A 21,942-nucleotide genomic window follows, 5' to 3' on the forward strand; every position below is an offset into this window, starting at 1 on the left:
TGAGCCACCCGGCCCCCCCGAGCCTGCTCCCCATTCAATAAGATCATGGCTGATCTGATCAAAGACTCAGCTCCACTTTCCTGCCTGCTCCCCATAACCCTTTACTCCCTTATCGCTCAAAAATCTGTCTATCTCCGCCTTAAATATATTCAGTGACCCAGCCTCCATGGCTCTCTGGGCCAGAGAATTCCACAGATTTACAACCCTCTGAGAGAAGAAATTCCTCCTCAGCTCAGTTTTAAATGGCCTGAGGAGATAGGCTGCATTTGTAAATAGAACAGGATTTATTGTGATTGCATTGGACACTGAACCATATTCATTCTGGCAGCTTTTGTTTGTTTCTGATAATCTTAATAACCCCTATACCTGAGCTGGAAATTAATACCCTGTATAAAAGTTGAATAAATTATCTTTGTTTCAAACACAGCGTGTCGAATATTTGATTCCTCCATGATCAGAGGAGACCAATCGGTGTTCCATTTTAGTGATTTTTCTGAATCTAACTTTTAGCAATTCTCACCTAGTTCACCTTCTATCATAACAAACCCCAAACTTGTTCCGTTTGAGTACATGAGTTGTGGTTGTAGTAGACTTAACTGCAGTTTCTCACTTTAAACACAGCTGAAATCCTTTGAATCACCCCGTTATTGAACTGTCTTGCATAAGACTTGAAATCCGTTACTTTCTGTGTCAATTAACCCAGTTTTGGAACCGATTGAATTTAAAAAACTCATCCACACATTTTACACGTGATAGCCTGTGAAATATTCTAATATTTGTAATTGTCTTTTCCACAAACTCCTTTCCCAAGCCACTGACTCCATCCCTCACCCCAACTTCTTTCTGAGGCTGAACCAGACTGTTCACAGCCTTGGTGTCATACTTAACCCTGAAATAAGTTTTTGACCACATATCCACAACATAACTAAGATTGCCTATTTCCACTTCTGTAACATCGCCCGTCTTCGCCCCTGCCTCAACTCATCCACTGCTGAAGCCCTGATCCATGCCTTTGTTACTTCTGGTCTTGACTATTCCAATGCACTTCTCCCACATTCTACCCTACATAAACTAGAGTTGATCCAAAACTCAGCTGCCCATGTCCTAACAAGTCCAGCTCACCCATCACCCCTGTGCTCGCTGACTGACATTGGCTACTGGTTAAGCAACGCCTTGATTTAAAAATTCGAATACTTATTTTCAACTCCCTCCATGGCCTCGCCCCTCCCTAGCTCTGTAAACTCCTCCAGCCCCACATCTGCTCCCCCCCATCCCGCCCATGAGATATCTGTCTTCCTGAGCATCCCTAATTCTAATTGTTCAACCATTGGTGGTTTTGTTTGCTGTACCTTCTGTTGCCCAGGCCCCAAGTTCTGGAATGCCTAGCTTAAACCTTCCTGTCCAACCCGTGCTGTACGTGCCCAGGCAGTTTTTGATGGGATAGTGTAGAGCAAATTTTTCTCTGTATCTAGTGGACATAGTCTCAGAAAAAGGGGCCGCCAATTTAAAACTGAGATGAGAAGGAATTAATTTTCTCAGAGGGTTGTAAATCTGTGAATTTTCTACCCCAAAGAGCTGTGGAGGCTGGGTCATTGAATATATTTAAGGCCGTGATAGACAGATTTTTGAGCGATAAGTGAGTAAAGGGTTCTGGGGAGCGGGCAGGAAAGTGGAGCTGAGTCTATGATCAGACCAGCCATGATCTTATTGAATGGGGAGCAGGCTCGGGGTCCGGGTGGCCCACTCCCGCTCCTATTTCTCATGGTCTCCACCCACCGAGCCTGTATTTTTTCCTTGTCTCCAGTGCCCACTGATCATTATCCCACCATTCACACCCTATCCTGACTAATGTTGTTCTAACTCCTGCCAGTACCATTTGAATTCGGCCCATCCTCCCTTTTGTCTCTCTAATCTCTCCCTTTCCCCCTATCACAGACCTTCCCTGTTGTCCTTTCTCCCCCTCCCCCTTTCAGTGCTCCCTCAGGATCTGTTCTTTCCCAGCACTCTCCAGTTGTGACGGAAGGCCGCGGCCCCGGCCCCGGCCCCGCCCCCGCCCCCTCTGACGCTGCCCACAGATGCTGCCTGAGCCGCGGACACTTCCAGCATCTTCTGTTTGTGTCGCCAGAGACACTTTCCCTTCAGCACCGCGCGCCCTGGATTGTTCGCCAATTGATTGATTGGTGCCGCGGCCCCGCCCGCACTGATTGGCGCGGAGCAGCGCGCGCTGGGTGGGCTGGTGCCCCGCGCCGCCTCGCCATTGGCTGCGGGCTGAGTGCTGCGCGCGCGCGGGCGGTTGGCCGTTTGTTGGTGGGCTCCGCTCGCGACCTTTGAGCTCGGGGCGGAGTTGTGCGCAGGCGCGGGCCAGCCTATTGGCCGCGGATGAACGGACGTTTCGCCGCTGCTGTGGAGGATGGAGGAGCGGCCCGAGCAGCGCGCCCGGTCTCCCTGTGGACTCACGGACACACGCGGGCAGCGAGATTTGGCCGCCGAGTCGGCGAGTGGCGGCTGCGGGGCACCTTCGGGTGGGGACGGGCCTTGGTTACTGTCGGGGGTTGCGGGGAGTTCGGCCGCCATCTTTGGGTAGCGCGGGACTGCTCACCGCAGGGAGCGACAGCAGCGGGGCTTCCTCGACGTCACAATGCTTGCCATTGTCCCACTGCAGGGCAGGGAGCATGCGTGGCGGCCATCTTACTGCAGGGAGGCCATCAGGTGCAGGATGGGGACCAGTGACATGAATACATGAGAACATCCGATATAGGAGATGAATCGGCTTTTGGTCCCGCCATTCAATAAGATGATGGCTGCAACATCTAAAGTGGTTCTCCTTGGAGCTGTGAAGGTGCAGGGCAGGTTTAACAGAGGTGCTCACAATCAGGAACGCTTTAGATTGAGTCAGGGACCAGACTTATGTGTTCTGCTCACACAATCAGAATGGTTACTGCACGGAAGGCCATTCCAGCCCTTGCTGGCTCCCAGCTAGTCCCACTGCCCCGCCCTTTCCTCCGGCCCTGCAAATGTTTTCTTTCAGATAATTATACAACTCCCTTTTGAAAGCAGTGATTGAGTCTGCCTCCACCACCTTTTTCAGGCCGTGCATTCCAAATCGTAACCACTTGCTGCATAAATAAGATTTTTCTTACATCACCTTTGGTTCTTCTGCCAATTCGCTCATGTACCAGCAGGTTGGATGAACGAGTGAATCCCTTCACATACTCAGGGCAGTTGAACGGCCTCTCTCCATTGTCACGGCGTCGATGAGTTTCCAGTGCAGAGGGGCAATTGAATCCCTTCCCACAATCCCCACATTTCCACGGTTTCTCCGTGGTGCGGGTGTCCTTGTGTCTCTCCAGGTTGGACGATCAGTTGAAGCCTGATCCACACACAGAACATGTGTACGGTTTCTCCCCACTGTGAATGGTGCGATGTTTTTTCAGGCTGTGTAACTGGTTAAAGCTATTTTCACAGGCAGTGCACTGGAACACTCACTCGGGTGTGTGTGTGTCTCGTTCACCCCACCTACTGGTACACGAGCGAATTCACACTGGGGAGAAGCTGTTCAACTGTCCTGTGTGTAGTTTCTTTGTGTGCCTTACCCGCAGTCTACCAAAGAGTGCACCATCGGAGCAGGCTGGGGAGCAGAAGGAGCAGCATGGCGGCCTGGCCCAGCAGTCTGTGCAGACCCTAGCCTGCGACCACCATTGGAGCACGCCGGGGAGCAGAAAGAGAAGCATGGCAACCTAGCCCAGCAGACTGAGCGGCCCCCGGCCTGCGAGCACCATCGGAGCAGGCCAGCGAGCGGATGCAGCAGCATGGTGGCCTAGACCAGCAGTCTGAGCGGCCCCCGGCCTGCGACCACCATTGAAGCAGGCCGGGGAGCGGAAGGAGCAGCGTGGCGGCGTACCACTCCAGGGAGCAGAATGTGCTGCAGCAGGTGAGCAATGGCAGTGAAAAGGGCCGTCACCAAGGTCCAGCTCAGTGATTGGAGCGTGGGCAGGTACAGCAGGAGCGGCGAGGTCGGGGTGAAGGAGCGGCGAGAGATTGTAGAGGGACGTGATCGGGGCCCAGGAGAGGTGCAAGTTCAGGGCCTAGAAGAGGTGAGGACCCAGGTGCAGCATGGACCAGCCCACACTGCGATTTGTGTGCGCACTAGGTCCGTGCAGCAGAGCTGGTCTCCAGTCGTCTTGATTAATCCTTGCCACTGGACCAAGACCTAGCTCTGTCAAGGCTGTGGTGGCTGGCATGCAATGGTCACCACACGTTAAAAATTCCACGCACAGGCATCTTCCACCCTTCAAGATTTAGTTTGGACCTGGAATTTTAGGTGCTTCATTGAAACACGTGTGAACTTTTTAACATGGAAGCAAGTCATCCTCGATTCGAGGGACTGCCTATGATGATGATGATCTTCTGCCAATCACCATAAATCTGTCTCCTCTGGTTCTCAACCCTTCTGCCAGCGGGAACAGTATTTCTCTATCTAATCTGTCTGGACCACTCATGATTTGGAACACCTCTATCAACTCTGCTCTCAACCGTCTCTGCTCAAAGAAGAACAACCCCAGCTTCTCCAGTCTATCCACGTAACTGAAGTCCCTCATCTCATGAATCATTTTTGTCAATCTTTTCTGCACCCTCTCTAAGACCTTCACATCCTAATGTGCGGTGCCCAGAATTGGACACAATGCTCCAGTTGAGGCTGAACTAATGTTTTACAAAGGTTCATCATAACCTCCTTGCTTTTGTACGCCATGCCTCTGTGATGCACAGGATCCTGTAAATTTTTTAACTGCTTTCTCAACCTGTCCTGCCACCTTCAGCGATTTGTGTGCGTAAACCCGCTCACTGTTCATGCACCCCCTTTAGGATTGTACCCTTTAGTTTATGTTGCCTCTACTCATTCATTTATTCATGCTTCTCTAATTTTATTTCTTAACTCAGATTCACGGCCTCAATTTATTACCTCCTCTGAGCCCCTCAACTTAATCTGGCAGCATAATGTTGGCGAGTGGTGATTGATTGCCCTGGGAATCAACAGGAAGAGAGCTCAGAGATCGGTGGTGTTATGCTCATAATAAAGTAATGCAACTGAATAATGTAGACAATGAGTAAGTGTGACCTGAGCTCCTTTATTCAGACTCCAAAGTGTTGGTACAGTGTGGGAGGCCAGCTTATATGTAGTGCTCCCAAGGGATGCTGGGATCCAACAGGTAAGCCCTCTGGTGGCAGTATTATACAGGTTGCCTGGGGTTGCATACATGACATCACTCCCTCCCAAAGTCAATAGTACTCTTATTTACAGGGTGAGACGATTTGGGGCTTTTCACTCCCTTGTCGATCGTCTCGGTACAAATGCAGTTGTGGGTGAGTTGGTTGGTTCTTCGCTGGACAGCTGGACAGCTGCCCTTGCCGGGCTGCTGGGGATGGTGAGTTCAGTTTCGTGGTAAACCGTGATGTCGGTTGTCGCTTGTGTATATGTTGGAGGGTCGAAGTTGGTGGTGTCCTAATCAGGTTGCTCGTGGCTGTTTGTGAATCGCAGTTTGGTTTGGTCCAAATGATTTCTGTACATTAGTCCATTGGCAAGTTTGACCTGAAACACCTGACTCCCTGCTTTGGCTATGACAGTGCCAGCAAACCATTTGGGACCATGTCCACAATTGTGTACTAATACAGGGTAATTGACCTCAATATCACGTGATAAGTCTGCATGATCATGGTACCTGCTTCATTGATGCCATCTGTCCTCGATGTGATCATGGAGATCAGGGTGGACAAGAGAGAGCCTTGTTTTGAGCGCCCTTTTCATGAGCAGTTTGGCTGGGGGAACCCCCATGAGTGAGAGGGGTCTGGTGCAGTAGCTGAGCAGGACTTGGGACAGGCGGGTCTGCAGGGAGCCTTCCGATAAGCATTTCAAACTTTGCTTGATGGTCTGCACTGCCCGTTCTGCCTGACCGTTGGATGTGGGCTTGAACGGGGCAGATGTGATGTGCTTGATCCCATTGCGGGTCATGAATTCCTTGAATTCAGCACTGGTGATATACGACCCATTGTCGCTGACAAGGACATCGGGCAGACTGTGTGGCAAATATGGCTTGAAGGCTTTCGATGGTGGCAGTGGATGTGCTTACAGACAATATTACACATTCAATCCATTTTTAAGCATCCACAACAACCAAAAACATTTTGCCTAGGAACGGGCCTGCAAAGTCATTGTGGATCCTCGACCATGGTTTGGAGGGCCATGACCACAAACTTAGCGGTGCCTCTCTGGGTGTATTGCTCAGTTGAGAGCAAGTGTTGCATTGGCGCACGCATGACTCTAAGTCTGCGTCGATGCCGGGCCACCACACATGGGATCTGGCTATAGCTTTCATCATTACTATGCCTGGGTGGGTACTGTGTAGATCGTGTATGAACATTTCCCTGCCTTTCTTAGGCAAAACCACGCGATTACCCCACAAAAGAGAGTCCGCCTGTATGGACATTTCGTCGTTGCACCGCTGGAAAGGCTTGATCTCTTCATGCATCTCCGCTGGGATGCTCTACTAGCTCCCATGGAGGACACTGTTTTTTACAAGGGACAGTAAAGGATCCTGGCTGGTCCAGGTCCTGATCTGGCAGGCGGTAACATAGAAACATAGAAACATAGAAAATAGGTGCAGGAGCAGGCCATTCAGCCCGCACCGCCATTCAAGGAGTTCATGGCTGAACATGAAACTTCAGTACCCCCTTCCTGCTTTCTCGCCATACCCCTTGATCCCCCGAGTAGTAAGGACTTCATCAAACTCCCTTTTGAATATGTTTAGTGAATTGGCCTCAACTACTTTCTGTGGTAGAGAATTCCACAGGTTCACCACTCTCTGGGTGAAGAAGTTTCTCCTCATCTCGGTCCTAAATGGCTTACCCCTTATCCTTAGACTGTGACCCCTGGTTCTGGACTTCCCCAACATTGGGAACATTCTTCCTGCATCCAACCTGTCCAAACCCGTCAGAATTTTAAACGTTTCTATGAGGTCCCCTCTCACTCTTCTGAACTCCAGTCAATACAAGCCCAGTTGATCCAGTCTTTCTTGATAGGTCAGTCCCACCATCCCGGGAATCAGTCTGGTGAATCTTCGCTGCACTCCCTCAATAGCAAGAACGTCCTTCCTCAAGTTAGGAGACCAAAACTGTACACAATACTCCAGGTGTGGCCTCACCAAGGCCCTATACAACTGTAGCAACACCTCCCTGCCCCTGTACTCAAATTCCCTCGCTATGAAGGCCAACATGCCATTTGCTTTCTTAACCGCCTGCTGTACCTGCATGTCAACCTTCAATGACTGATGTACCATGACACCCAGGTCTCACTGCACCTTCCCCCTTACTAATCTGTCACCATTCAGATAATAGTCTGTCTCTCTGTTTTTACCACCAAAGTGGATAACCTCACATTTATCCACATTATACTTCATCTGCCACGCATTTGCCCACTCACCTAACCTATCCAAGTCACTCTGCAGCCTCATAGCATCCTCCTCGCAGCTCACACTGCCACCCAACTTAGTGTCATCCGCAAATTTGGAGATACTACATTTAATCCCCTCGTCTAAATCATTAATGTACAATGTAAACAGCTGGGGCCCCAGCACAGAACCTTGCGGTACCCCACTAGTCACTGCCTGCCATTCTGAAAAGTACCCATTTACTCCTACTCTTTACTTCCTGTCTGACAACCAGTTCTCAATCCACGTCAGCACACTACCCCCAATCCCATGTGCTTTAACTTTGCACATTAATCTCCTGTGTGGAACCTTGTCGAAAGCCTTCTGAAAGTCCAAATATACCACATCAACTGGTTCTCCTTTGTCCACTTTACTGGAAACATCCTCAAAAAATTCCAGAAGATTTGTCAAGCATAATCTCCCTTTCACAAATCCATGCTGACTTGGACCTATCATGTCACCATTTTCCAAATGCGCTGCTATGACATCCTTAATAATTGATTCCATCATTTTACCCACTACTGAGGTCAGGCTGACCGGTCTATAATTCCCTGCTTTCTCTCTCCCTCCTTTTTTAAAAAGTGGGGTTACATTGGCTACCCTCCACTCGATAGGAACTGATCCAGAGTCAATGGAATGTTGGAAAATGACTGTCAATGCATACGCTATTTCCAAGGCCACCTCCTTAAGTACTCTGGGATGCAGTCCATCAGGCCCTGGGGATTTATCGGGTTCAATCCCATCAATTTCCCCAACACAATTTCCCGACTAATAAAGATTTCCCTCAGTTCCTCCTCCTTACTAGACCCTCTGACCCCTTTTATATCCGGAAGGTTGTTTGTGTCCTCCTTAGTGAATACTGAACCAAAGTACTTGTTCAATTGGTCTGCCATTTCTTTGTTCCCCGTTCTGACTTCCCCTGATTCTGACTGCAGGGGACATACGTTTGTCTTTACTAACCTTTTTCTCTTTACATACCTATAGAAACTTTTGCAATCCGCCTTAATGTTCCCTGCAAGCTTCTTCTCGTACTCCATTTTCCCTGCCCTAATCAAACCCTTTGTCCTCCTCTGCTGAGTTCTAAATTTCTCCCAGTCCCCAGGTTCGCTGCTATTTCTGGCCAATTTGTATGCCACTTCCTTGGTTTTAATACTATCCCTGATTTCCCGAGATAGCCACGGTTGAGCCACCTTCCCTTTTTTATTTTTACGCCAGACAGGAATGTACAATTGTTGTAATTCATCCATGCGGTCTCTAAATGTCTGCCATTGCCCATCCACAGTCAACCCCTTAAGTATCATTCGCCAATCTATCTCAGCCAATTCATGCCTCATACCTTCAAAGTTACCCTTCTTTAAGTTCTGGACCATGGTCTCTGAATTAACTGTTTCATTCTCCCTCCAAATGCAGAATTCCACCATATTATGGTCACTCTTCCCCAAGGGACCTCGCACAATGAGATTGTTAATTAATCCTCTCTCATTACACAACACCCAGTCTAAGATGGCCTCCCCCCTAGTTGGTTCCTCGACATATTGGTCTAGAAAACCATCCCTTATGCACTCCAGGAAATCCTCCTCCACCGTATTGCTTCCAGTTTGGCTAGCCCAATCTATGTGCATATTAAAGTCACCCATTATAACTGCTGCACCTTTATTGCATGCACTCCTAATTTCCTGTTTGATGCCCTCCCCAACATCACTACTACTGTTTGGAGGTCTGTACACAACTCCCACTAACGTTTTTTGCCCTTTAGTGTTCTGCAGCTCTACCCGTATAGATTCCACATCATCCAAGCTAATGTCTTTCCTAACTATTGCATTAATCTCCTCTTTAACCAGCAATGCTACCCCACCTCCTTTTCCTTTTATTCTATCCTTCCTGAATGTTGAATACCCCTGGATGTTGAGTTCCCAGCCCTGATCATCCTAGAGCCACGTCTCCGTAATCCCAATCACATCATATTTGTTAACATCTATTTGCACACTTAATTCATCCACCTTATTGCGGATACTCCTTGCATTAAGACACAAAGCCTTCAGGCTTGCTTTTTTAACACCCTTTGTCCTTTTAGAATTTTGCTGTACAGTGGCCCTTTTTGTTCTTTGCCTTGGGTTTCTCTGCCCTCCACTTTTCCTCATCTCCTTTCTGTCTTTTGCTTTTGCCTCATTTTTGTCTCCCTCTGTCTCCCTGCATAGGTTCCCATCCCCCTGCAATATTAGTTTAACTCCTCCCCAACAGCACTAGCAAACACTCCCCCTAGGACATTGGTTCTGGTCCTGGCCAGGTGCAGACCGTCCGGTTTTTACTGGTCCCACCTCCCCCAGAACCGGTTCCAATGCCCCAGGAATTTGAATCCCTCCCTGCTGCACCACTGCTCAAGCCACGTATTCATCTGTGTTATCCTGCGATTCCTACTCTGACTAGCATGTGGCACTGGTAGCAATCCCGAGATTACTACTTTTGAGGTCCTACTTTTTAATTTAGCTCCTAGCTCCTTAAATTCTTTTCGTAGGACCTCATCCCTTTTTTTTTACCTATGTCGTTGGCACCAATGTGCACCACGACAACTGGCTGTTCTCCCTCCCATTTCAGAATGTCCTGCACCCGCTCCGAGACATCCTTGACCCTTGCACCAGGGAGGCAACATACCATCCTGGAGTCTCGGTTGCGGCCGCAGAAACGCCTATCTATTCCCCTCATCATCGAATCCCCTATCACTATCGCACTCCCAATCTTTTTCCTGCCCTTCTGTGCAGCAGAGCCAGCCACAGTGCCATGAACTTGGCTGCTGCTGCCCTCCCCTGATGAGTCATCCCCCCCAACAGTACTCAAAGCAGTGTATCTGTTTTGCAGGGGGATGACCACAGGGGACCTCTGCACTATCTTTCTTGCACTACTCTTCCTGCTGGTCTTCCATTCCCTATCTGGCTGTGGACCCTTCTCCTGCGGTAAGACCAACTCACTACACGTGATACTCACGTCATTCTCAGCATCGTGGATGCTCCAGAGTGAATCCACCCTCAGCTCCAATTCCGCAACGCGGACCATCAAGAGCTCGAGGCGGATACACTTCCCACACACGTAGTGCCCAGGGACACCGGAAGTGTCCCCGAGTTCCCACATGGTAGAGGAGGAGCATATCACGTGACCGAGCTCTCCTGCCATGTCTTAACCGTTAGATACACTTAAGTTGGTAGTAACAATGCTAAAGTTCACTTACTGATATAAAAAAGAAAAAGAAAAGCTACTCACCAATCACCAGGCAATCACTTACCCCATTGGCTGTGATGTCACTTTTTGATTCCCTTCCACTTCTATTTTGCTTTCTCTCCCGCTGTAGCTGCACCGGTATGCTTTTGATAGGTCGCGCCCCTCTCACCAACTGCCGCTGGCTCTCGATCTCCCGCTGGGCTTTTGATAGGTCGCTCCCCTCTCACCAACTGCCGCTGGCTCTCGATCTAACGGGTGACTTTTCATTTTCAAATGCATCCATCACCAAGAGCAAGTTGCAGGCTTTGCCATTTCCACCCCGGTGGTGGGCAATAGTAGCTGACTGAGAGCATCAGCGCATTTCTCTGCTTGGTCTGTGGTGGATTACATAGTTGTATGCAGCCTGCATGAGTGCCCATGTTTGGATGCGGGCAGAGGCAATGGTATTAATCCCTTTGCTCTCTGAGAATAGCGATATGAGCGGCTTATGGTCAGTTTCCAGCTCAAACATGAGACCAAACAAATACTGGTGCATTTTTTTCACCCCGTAAATGCATGCCAGAGCTTCTTTTTCAATCATGCTATAGACCCTTTCGGCCTTGGACAAACTCTTGGATGCATAGGCGACCGGTTGCAATGTTCCCGATTTGTTAGCTTGTTGTAACACACACCCGATCCTGTAAGAAGATGCATTGCAAGCTAGCACTAAGCGTTTACATGGGTTATACAAGACAAACAGTTTGTTGGAACATAACAGATTTCTGGCTTTCTCAAAAGCAGCCTCTTGTGATTTACCCCATACCCAGTCATCTCCCTTGCATAGCACATGTAGAGGTTCTAGCAAGGTGCTTAACCCAGGTAGGAAATTACCGAAATAGTTGAGGAGTCCCCTGAATGACGGCAGCTCTGTCATGTTCTGTGGTCTTGTCGCATTCTTGATGGCCTCCGTCTTGGCGTCGGTGGGTCTGATGCCATCTGCCGTAATTCTTCTCCCTAAGAACTCGACCTCTGGTGCCAGGTAAACACACTTTGCGCATTTCAACCTGAGTCCCACATGATCTAGCCGACTTAGAACCTCTTCCATGTTCTGCAAGTGTTCGACGGTGTCCCGACCTGTGACCAGTACGTCGTCCTGGAAAACCACGATGCGTGGAACCAACTGTAGCACACTTTCCATGTTCCTTTGGAAAATTGCTGCGGCCGATCGAATCTCAAACGGGCACCTATTGTAGATGAACAGATCTTTGTGCGTGTTGATGCAGGTGAGGCCTTTCGAAGATTCCGCCAGCTCCTGCGTCATGTAGGCTGAGATCAGGTCCAACCTGGCGAACTTCTTTCCTCCAGCCAGAGTCACAAATAGGTCATCTGCCTTGGGTAGCGGGTACTGGTCCTGTAGCAAAAAACAGTCAATCGTTACTTTCTAGTCCCCACAAATTCTGACCGTGCCGTCGCCTTTGAGAACCAGAATAATAGGGCTGGCCCACTCATTGAACTCTACCGGCGCAATGATGTCTTCTCATTGCAGCCTGTCCAGCTCAATTTCCACTTTCTCTCGCATCATATATGGTACCGCCTGTGCCTTTTGGTGGATGGGTTGTGTACCGGGTACCAAGTGGATCTGTCCCTTTGACCCCAAGAAACTTCCGATGCCTGGCTCAAACAATGACAGGAACTTGCTCAGAACCTGGGCACATGAGGCGTCATCAACAGACGAGAGCGCTCGGATGCTGTCCCAGTTCCAGCGGATTTTTCCCAGCCAGCTTCTGCCGAACAGCGTGGGGCTATCTCCTGGTGCAATCCATAGTGACAGTTCGTGCACTGCTCCATCATAGGAGACTTTTACTGCTGCGCTGCCAATTACAGGGATCAGCTCTTTAGTGTAAGTTCTTACCTTGGTATGAATGGAGCTAATCTTGGGCCTGTGTGCCTTGTTGCACCACAGCCTGTCAAAGGCCTTTTTGCTCATGATAGACTGACTCGCACCCGAGTCCAGTTCCATGGATACTGGAATTCCATCCAGTTTGACTTTTAGCATGATCGGTGGCCATTTCCTGGTGAAGGTGTGTACCCTGCACACTTCTGCCTCCTTGGTTCTAGTCTCTAGTTCAGCCTGATCCACCATGGATCTGTTCTCCTCCGCAACATGGTGGTTTGCAGGGTTTGCAGCTCATCTGCACATTCGCTGGAGGTGTCCCATTGTTCCACAGCCTTTGCACACATAGTGTTTGAAGCGGCATTGATGGGCTCGATGATCACCTTCACAGCAACATCAAGGTGTTAACTGCCTTGCATTAATGATTGATGGCAGACTCTGGGTCATCTGAGGTCGTGCAGCTGCAGGCGTGTACATTCTGCCATATCCATTTCTGTCTGAAAAGGACATTACTTTGTGTACAGTACTTGCCAAAACTCTTTATGCTGTGAAATTCGTTTAGTGTTATCATTGGTGGCCATAAATGCCTGGGCTATCGTTATGGCTTTGCTCAGATTCGGTGTTTCAACAGTCAACAGTTTGCGAAGGATAACCTTATGGCCAATGCCAAGCACAAAAAGTCTCTAAGCATTTGCTCAAGGAATCCATCGAATTCCAATGTCCTGCAAGGCGCCTTAAAGGTTCGGCGATGTAGCTTGCCACTTCCTGGCCTTCAGACCACTGACACATGTAGAATTGATACCTTGCCATCAGAACGCTTTCCTTCGGATTTAGGTGCGTTCGGACCAGCGTACACAGTTCTTCATAGGATTTGGTTGTTGGTTTCACCGGAGCGAGAAGATTCTTCATGAGGCCATAGGTTGTTGCCCCGCAGACGGTGAGGAGGATCGGCCCTCGTTTGGCAGTGTTATTATCTGCTTCTAGCTCGTTGACTACAGAGTATTTGTCGAGTCACTCCATGAAGGCCTCTCAATCATCCCCTTCTGAGAATTTCTACACGAGACCAACAGTGTTCCATGATTGTTCGCGTGGTTGTTCATTATCTCGTCGCCAATTGTTATGCTCATAATAAAGTAATGCAACTGAGTACTGTAGACATAGAAACATAGAAAATAGGTGCAGGAGTAGGCCATTCGGCCCTTCGAGCCTGCACAACCATTCAATAAGATCATGGCTGATCATTCCTTCAGTACCCCTTTCCTGCTTTCTCTCCATACCCCTTGATCCCTTTAGCCGTAAGGGCCATATCTAACTCCTTCTTGAATATATCCAATGAACTGGCATCAACAACTCTCTGCAGTAGGAAATTCCACAGGTTAACAGCTCTCTGGGTGAAGAAGTTTCTCCTCATATCAGTCCTAAATGGCCTGCCCTTTATCCTAAGTCTGTGTCCCCTGGTTCTGGACTTCCCCAACATTGGGAACATTCTTCCCGCATCTAAGCTGTCCAGTCCCATCAGAATCTTACATGTTTCTATTAGATCCCCTCATCCTTCTAAACTCCAGTGTATAAAGGCCCAGTTGATCCAGTCTCTCCTCATATGTCAGTCCAACCATCCCTGGAACCAGTCTGGTGAACCTTCGCTGCACTCCCTCAATAGCAAGAACGTCCTTCATCAGATTAGGAGACCAAAACTGAACACAATATTCCAGGTGGAGCCTCACCAAGGCCCTGTACAACTGCAGTAAGACTTCCCTGCTCCTATACTAAAATCCCCTTGCTATGACGGCCAACATACCATTTGCCTTCTTCACCGCCTGCTGTACCTGCATGCCAACTTTCACTGACTGATGAACCATGACACCCAGATCTCGCTGCATCTTCCCTTTTCCTAATCTGCCGCCATTCAGATAATATTCTGCCTTCGTGTTTTTGCCCCCAAAGTGGATAACCTCACATTTATCCACATTATACTGCATCTGCTATGTACTTGCCCACTCGCCTAACCTGTCCAAGTCACCCTGCCGCCTCTTAGCATCCTCCTCACAGCTCACACCGCCACCCAGTTTAGTGTCATCTGCAAACTTGGTAATTTTGCACTCAATTCCATCATCTAAATCATTAATATATATTGTAAAGAGCTGGGGTCCCAGCACTGAGCCCTGCGGCACTCCACTAATCACTGTCTGCTATTCTGAAAAGGACCCGTTTATCCCAACTCTCTGCTTTCTGTCTGCCAATCAGTTCTCTATCCTCATCAGTACATTACCCCCAATACCATGTGCTTTAATTTTGCACACCAATCTCTTGTGTGGGACCTTGTCAAAGCCTTTTGAAAGTCCAAATACACCACATCCACTGGTTGTCCCTTGTCCACTCTACTAGTTACATGCTCAAAAAAATCCAGAAGATTTGTCAAGCATGATTTCCCTTTCATAAATTCATGCTGACTTGGACCAATCTATCACTGCTTTCCAAATGCACTGCTATTTCATCCTTAATGATTGATTCCAACATTTTCCCCACTACTGATGTCAGGCTAACTGGTCTATAATTACCCGTTTTCTCTCTCCCTCCTTTTTAAAAAAAAGTGGTGTTACAGTAGCAACCCTGCAGTCCATACGAACTGATACAGAGTTGATAGACTGTTGGAAAATTACCAATGCATCCGCTATTTCTAGGGACACTTCCTTAATTACTCTGGGATGTAGACTATCAGGCCTTGGGGATTTATCGGCCTTCAATCCCGTCAATTTCCCAAACACAATTTCCCGCCTAATAAGGATATCCTTCAGTTCCTCCTTCTTTAGCCCCTCGGTCCCCTGGTACATCCAGAAGGTTATTTGTGTCTTCCTTTGTGAAGACAGAACCAAAGTATTTGTTCAATTGGTCAGCCATTTCTTTGTTCCCCATTATAAATTCACCCGAATCCGACTGCAAGGGATCTACGTTTGTCTTCACTAATCTTTTTCTCTTCACATATCTATGGACGCTTTTGCAGTCAGTTTTTATGTTTCCAGCAAGCTTCCCCCTCTTAATTAAACCCTTTATCCTCCTCTGCTGAATTCTAAATTTCTCCCAGTCCTCCAGTTTGCTGCTTTTTCTGGCTAATTTATATGACAATGAGTAACTGTGACCTAAGCTCCTTTATTCAGACTCCAGAGTGCTGGTACAGTGTGGGAGACCTGCTTATATACAGTGCTCCGAAGGGATGCTGGGATCCCTTAGGACTCCAACAGGTAAGCCGTCTGCTGGTAGTATGCAACCCCAGGCAACCTGTATAATACATGACAGGTGGGCCAAGGCAGCAGCGTGTTCTGCGACCAATCGCGCTGATTGAGGGTTGGATCCTGAGTCGGACTGTCAGGTGAGTCAGTGTGAACCCCTCTTAAAGAATTTATCTTTTCACAGTTAAATCGAGGTTTGTTTTGACAACATAAGAGGTGAACATTTGTCAGTATTTTGTTTCCCTGGAGTTCCTATTATGAGTTCCAGGCACTTCAATGCCAAGTCGAAGAAAAATTGAAATGATCATTCATTTCCCTCTTAGCATGTCAGTGTTAGTTAAAGGAACAGAGATTGATTTCCCCTCATTATGCATTCGTAGTAAAGTAACAGCCTTCCTATTGGTAGTGAGTCACATTCTGTGCTGGAGGAGATGGCTGGTGGTTTCAGCCTTTAAAATACCCCTCCACTTGTTGAAATTCCTCCAAAGTATCACCCCTGTCTATCTCTGTAGCCTCCTCCAGCCCAGCAATCCTCTTAATAGTTTGGGTTTGTTTTCTTTGGAACAGAGGAGACTGAAGGGAGACGTTATTGAGGTGTATAAAATTATGAGGGGTCTAAATAGAGTGCATAGGAAGGACCTATTTCCGTTCGCAGAGGGGTCAACAACCAGGGGGCATAGATTTAAAGTAATTGGTAGGAGGATTAGAGGGGAAATTTCTTCACCTAGAGAGTGGTGTAGGGTCTGGTACTCACTGCCTGAAAGGTTGGTAGAGGCAGAAACCCTCATCACATTTAAAAAGTACTTGGATGTATACTTGAAGTACTGTAACCTACAAGGCTACGGACAAAGAGCTGGAAAGTGGGATTAGGCTGGATAGCTCTCTGTCGGCCTGCGCAGACACGATGGGCCTAAATGGCCTCTTTCCATGCTGTAAATTTCTATGCTTCTATAATGAGAAACAATTTACAGTGTCGGGGGTCTGTGTTGCTGTTAGTTAAAAGGTACAGAGATTGATTTACCCTCATTATGCATCTTTAGTCATTAAACAAAAACCTTTCCTGTTAGCAGTGAGTCACATTCTGCACTGGGAGAGACAGCTGGTGGCCTCAACCTTTAAAATACTCTATGTCCAAGTCCCATCAAGGCCTCGCCCCTCACTATCTCTGTAACCTCCTCCAGCCCATCAACTCTCTTAATAAGGAGAAACAATTTTCAGTGTCAGAAGGCTCGGTAACCAGAGGACACCGATTTAAAGTGATTGGCAAATGAACCAGATGCTACACGAGGGGGAAAAATTAAGCAGCCAGATGTAATGGCCTGTAACGCACTGCCTGTAAGGGTGATGGAAGCAGATTCACATGTTACTTTCAAAAGAGATAAATATTTGAGTTGGAAAGATTTGCAGGGTTATGAGGCAAGAGGAGTGGTTTGCATCCTCGTGTCTGAAGAGAAGTAGCGGCAGGGATAGTGGATGCACTGGTTGTAATTTACCAAAATTCCTTGGATTCTGGGTCGGTCCCAGCAGATTGGAAAACTGCAAATGTAACGCCCCTATTTAAAAAAGGAGACAAACAAAAAGCGGGAAACTACTTAGACTAACATCTGTGGTTGGGAAAGTGTTGGAGTCCATTATTAAAGAAGCAGTAGCAGGACATTTGGAAAAACAAAGTTCGGTCAAGCAGAGTCAGCATGGATTTATGAAGGGGAAGTCATGTTTGACAAATTTGATGGAATTTTTGAGGATGTAACGAACTGGGTGGATAAAGGGGAACCAGTGTATTTGAACTTCCAGAAGGCATTTGACAAGGTGCCACATAAAAGGTTACTGCACAAGGTAAAAGTTCCTGGGGTTGGGGGTAACATATCAGCATGGATAGAGGATTGGCTAACTAACAGAAAACAGAGAGGTGGGATAACTGGTTCATTGTCTGGTTGACCATCAGTAACTAGTGGGGTGCCGCAGGGATCAGTGCTGGGGCCTCAACTATTTACAATTTATATTAGTTACTTGGATGAAGGGACCGAGTGTAACGCGGCCAAATTTTCTGATGATACAAAGATGGGTGGGAAAGCAAGTTGTAAGGAGGACACAAATAATCTACAAATGGATATCGATAGGCTCAGTGAGCTGGCAAAAATCTGGCAGATGGACTATAATGTGGTAAAATGTCAGGTTATCCTCTTTGGTAGGAAAAATAAAAAAGTAAATTATTATTCAAATGTGACAATTACAAAATGCTGTAGTACAGAAGGATCTGGGGGTTCTTGGACATGAAACTCAAAAAGTTAGTATGCAGGTACAGTAAGTAATCAGGAAGGCAAATGGAATGCTGGGGGATGGTATAAAAGTAGGGAAGTCCTGCTACAACTGCACAGGGCATTGGTAAGACCACACCTGGAGTACTGCGCACAGTTTAGGTCTGGACTTGTCTCCATTCCCGTGCCAAGGGGATTGCTGCACCAGACCAGAGGGGCAACATTTGGGGACACGGATTCCCCACCAATTCCCATTCCCCTTCTTTCTGGTGGATAATGGAGGGGCCACTGTGTGTAATGTGCAAGTCAGTAAGAATTGTCAGCAAGTTCTTTCTAATTGGAGATTTTATTCAGTGGAAACTTTGACACGATTGTAGATTTTATACCAAAGGTCAATTTAAAATTAAAGTAAATGTTCATAATTTTATTCCAAACTGAATTTCTGTTGAGAGTCGCTGAATTAAGGGGAAAGATAACACACAGCGTTTCTTAAATGGACACTGCAGCCCCGAGAACACAATCAGCAATATATCCAGAATATTAAAGTCCAGCCCAGTTATAGGGTTATTAACATCAGCAGAAACAAACCCCAATTGTCAGAATGAACATGGTTCAGTCAGGATGTGATTAACAGCAGTAATAACAGCAGATTCCAACCCCTGCAGTCATTTGTGAACTCGCTGGTGTGTCAGCAGGGTGGATGACCGAGTGAATCCCTTCCCACACTCAGGGCAGGTGAACGGCCTCTCCCCAGTGTGAACTCGCTGGTGTCTCAGCAGGGTGGATGACTGAGTGAATGCCTTCCCACACTCAGAGCAGTTGAATGGCCTCTCCCCAGTGTGAACTAGCCGGTGTGTCAGCAGGTGGGTTGAACAAGTGAATCCCTTCCCACACTCAGAGCAGGTGAATGGCCTCTCCTCATTGTGAACTCGCTGGTGTGTCAGCAGGGTGGATGACTCAGTGAATCCCTTCCCACACTCAGAGCAGGTGAATGGCCTCTCCATAGTGTGAATTCGCTGGTGTTTCAGCAGGGTGGATGACTGAGTGAATCCCTTCCCACACTCAGAGCAGGTGAATGGCCTCTCTCCAGTGTGAACTCGCTGGTGATTCAGCAGGTGGGTTGATCGAGTGAATCCCTTCCCACACTCAGAGCAGGTGAACGGCCTCTCCCCAGTGTGAACTCGCTGGTGTGACTGTAGATGGGATAATCGAGTGAATCCCTTCCCACACTCACAGCAGGTGAACGGCCTCTCCCCAGTGTGATTGCGTCGATGAACTTCCAGCTCAGATGGTTTTCTGAATCCCTTCCCACAGTCACCACATTTCCACGGTTTCTCCGTGGTGCGGGTATCCTTGTGACTCTCCATGTTTGGACGATCAGTTGAAGCCTCACCCACGCACACAACACGTTTACAGTTTCTCTGCAATTTGAATGGTGCAATGTTCATTGAGGCTGTGCAACCGCTAAAGCTCTTTCCACAGTCAATGCACTGGAACACTCACTCGGGTGTGTGTGTCTCGGTGCTTTTCCAGTCACACTGATATTTGAAATCTTTACCCACAGGCAGAACAGACAAACATTCCTCCTTCCACTTTCAAAGGCCGATGATATTCAGGTCCTGATGAATCGATTGACTCCGTCAGATCTTGACGCAACGTTTGATTTGTGTTTCCTGTCTGAAAATCTAACCTTCTAAAAAGCTGTGAAAGGAGATAACAAAACTCATCGCTGTCAGTACAAGACAGAAATTCAGAATAGACACATCAAGTTTCCATGGAACATTCTTTCCTCTCTTGTTCTTCCAAAGCTGTAAATGCCTCTCCCACACATTGTCCCTCCTGCTGTGCTGAAATCCAAACCCATCGCACATTTCTAGACTGTTTCTCCTCCACTCCCAGTTTTCACCACCAATTCTGGCTGGGTTCAGAAATACACTCACTCACTGGTACACTTCCTTCTCCTCACCTGCAGCTGCTGACACTGGCTGGGTTCAGTTCTACACTCACTGGTGCCTCTCCCTCTCCTGCCCTGAAGGTACAGACTCTGGCTGGGTTCAGTTCTACACTCACTGGTTCTCCTCTCCTAAAGGAGCTGACTCTGGCCGTGTTCAGGTCTACACTCATAAGAACATAAGAATTAGGAACAGGAGTAGGCCATATAGCCCCTCGAGCCTGCTCCGCCATTCAACAAGATCATGGCTGATCTGGCCGTGGACTCAGCTCCACTTACCCGTCCGCTCCCCATAACCCTTAATTCCCTTATTGGTTAAAAATCTATCGATCGGTGACTTGAATACATTCAATGAGCTAGCCTCAACTGCTTCCTTGGGCAGAGAATTCCACAGATTTACAACCCTCTGGGAGGAGAAATTCCTTCTTAACTCGGTTGTAAATTGGCTCCCCCGTATTTTGAGGCTGTGCCCCCTAGTTCGAGTCTCCCCGACCAGTGGAAACAACCTCTGTGCCTCTATCTTGTCTATCCCTTTCATTATTTTAAATGTTTCCATAAGATCACCCCTCATCCTTCTGAACTCCAACGAGTAAAGACCCAGTCTACTCAATCTATCATCATAAGGTAACCCCGCCTCATCTCCGGAATTAGCCCAGTGAATCGTCTCTGTAACCCCTCCAAAGCTAGTATATCCTTCTTTAAGTAAGGTGACCAAAACTGCACGCAGTACTCCAGGTGTGGCCTCACCAATACCCCATACAGTTACATAGAAACACAGAAAATAGGTGCAGGAGTAGGCCATTCAGCCCTTCGTGCCTGCACCGCCATTCAATGAGTACATGGCTGAACATGCACTTCAGTACCGCCTTCCTGCTTTCTCGCCATACCCCTTGATCCCCCGAGTAGTAAGGACTTCATCTAACACCCTTTTGAATATATTTAGTGAATTGGCCTCAACTACTTTCTGTGGTAGAGAATTCCACAGGTTCACCACTCTCTGGGTGAAGAAGTTTCTCCTCATCTCGATCCTAAATGGCTTACTCCTTATCCTCAGACTGTGACCCCTGGTTCTGGACTTCCCCAACATTGGGAACATTCTTCCTGCATCTAACCTGTCTAAACCCGTCAGAATTTTAAACGTTTCCATGAGGTCCCCTCTCATTCTTCTGAACTCCAGTGAATACAAGCCCAGTTGATCCAGTCTTTCTTGATAGGTCAGTCCCGCCATCCCGGGAATCAGTCTGGTGAATCTTCGCTGCACTCCCTCAATAGCAAGAATGTCCTTCCTCAAGTTAGGAGACCAAAACTGTCCACAATACTCCAGGTGTGGCCTCACCAAGGCACCGGACAACTGTAGCAACACCTCCCTGCCCCTGTATTCAAATCCCCTCGCTATGAAGGCCAACATGCCATTTGCTTTCTTAACCGCCTGCTGTACCTGCATGCTAACCTTCAATGACTGATGTACCATGACACCCAGGTCTTGTTGCACCTTCCCTTTTCCTAATCTGTCACCATTCAGATAATAGTCTGTATCTCTGTTTTTACCACCAAAGTGGATAACCTCACATTTATCCACATTATACTTCATCTGCCATGCATTTGCCCACTCACCTAACCTATCCAAGTCACTCTGCAGCCTCATAGCATCCTCCTCGCAGCTCACACTGCCACCCAACTTAGTGTCATCCGCAAATTTGGAGATACTACATTTAATCCCCTTGTCTAAATCATTAATGTACAGTGTAAACAGCTGGGGCCCCAGCACAGAACCTTGCGGTACCCCACTAGTCACTGCCTGCCATTCTGAAAAGTACCCATTTACTCCTACTCTTTACTTCCTGTCTGACAACCAGTTCTCAATCCACGTCAGCACACTACCCCCAATCCCAACTTTGCACATTAATCTCTTGTGTTGGACCTTGTCGAAAGCCTTCTG

General features: G+C 47.8%; 2 protein-coding genes across 3 annotated transcripts in view; both read right to left on the reverse strand.

Moving 5' to 3' along the window:
* LOC139249355 (zinc finger protein 239-like) overlaps positions 1-21,195 on the reverse strand; it is a 49,688-nt gene extending 28,493 nt beyond the window's left edge. The window contains exon 1 of the mRNA XM_070872337.1: positions 21,116-21,195. The gene's annotated coding sequence lies outside the window, so the exon portion shown is untranslated. The remainder of the gene's footprint in view (positions 1-21,115) is intronic.
* Positions 18,444-21,942, reverse strand: part of LOC139249356 (zinc finger protein 211-like) — a 43,428-nt gene continuing 39,929 nt past the window's right edge. For both annotated transcript variants that reach the window (XM_070872341.1, XM_070872342.1), the window contains exon 2: positions 18,444-19,753. In XM_070872341.1, the coding sequence (XP_070728442.1) occupies positions 18,718-19,500 (783 nt within the window). In that variant the 5' untranslated portion in view covers positions 19,501-19,753 and the 3' untranslated portion in view covers positions 18,444-18,717. The remainder of the gene's footprint in view (positions 19,754-21,942) is intronic.

Source organism: Pristiophorus japonicus, unplaced genomic scaffold (genome assembly GCF_044704955.1).
Source record: "Pristiophorus japonicus isolate sPriJap1 unplaced genomic scaffold, sPriJap1.hap1 HAP1_SCAFFOLD_308, whole genome shotgun sequence".
Classification (NCBI taxonomy): Eukaryota; Metazoa; Chordata; class Chondrichthyes; family Pristiophoridae; genus Pristiophorus; species Pristiophorus japonicus.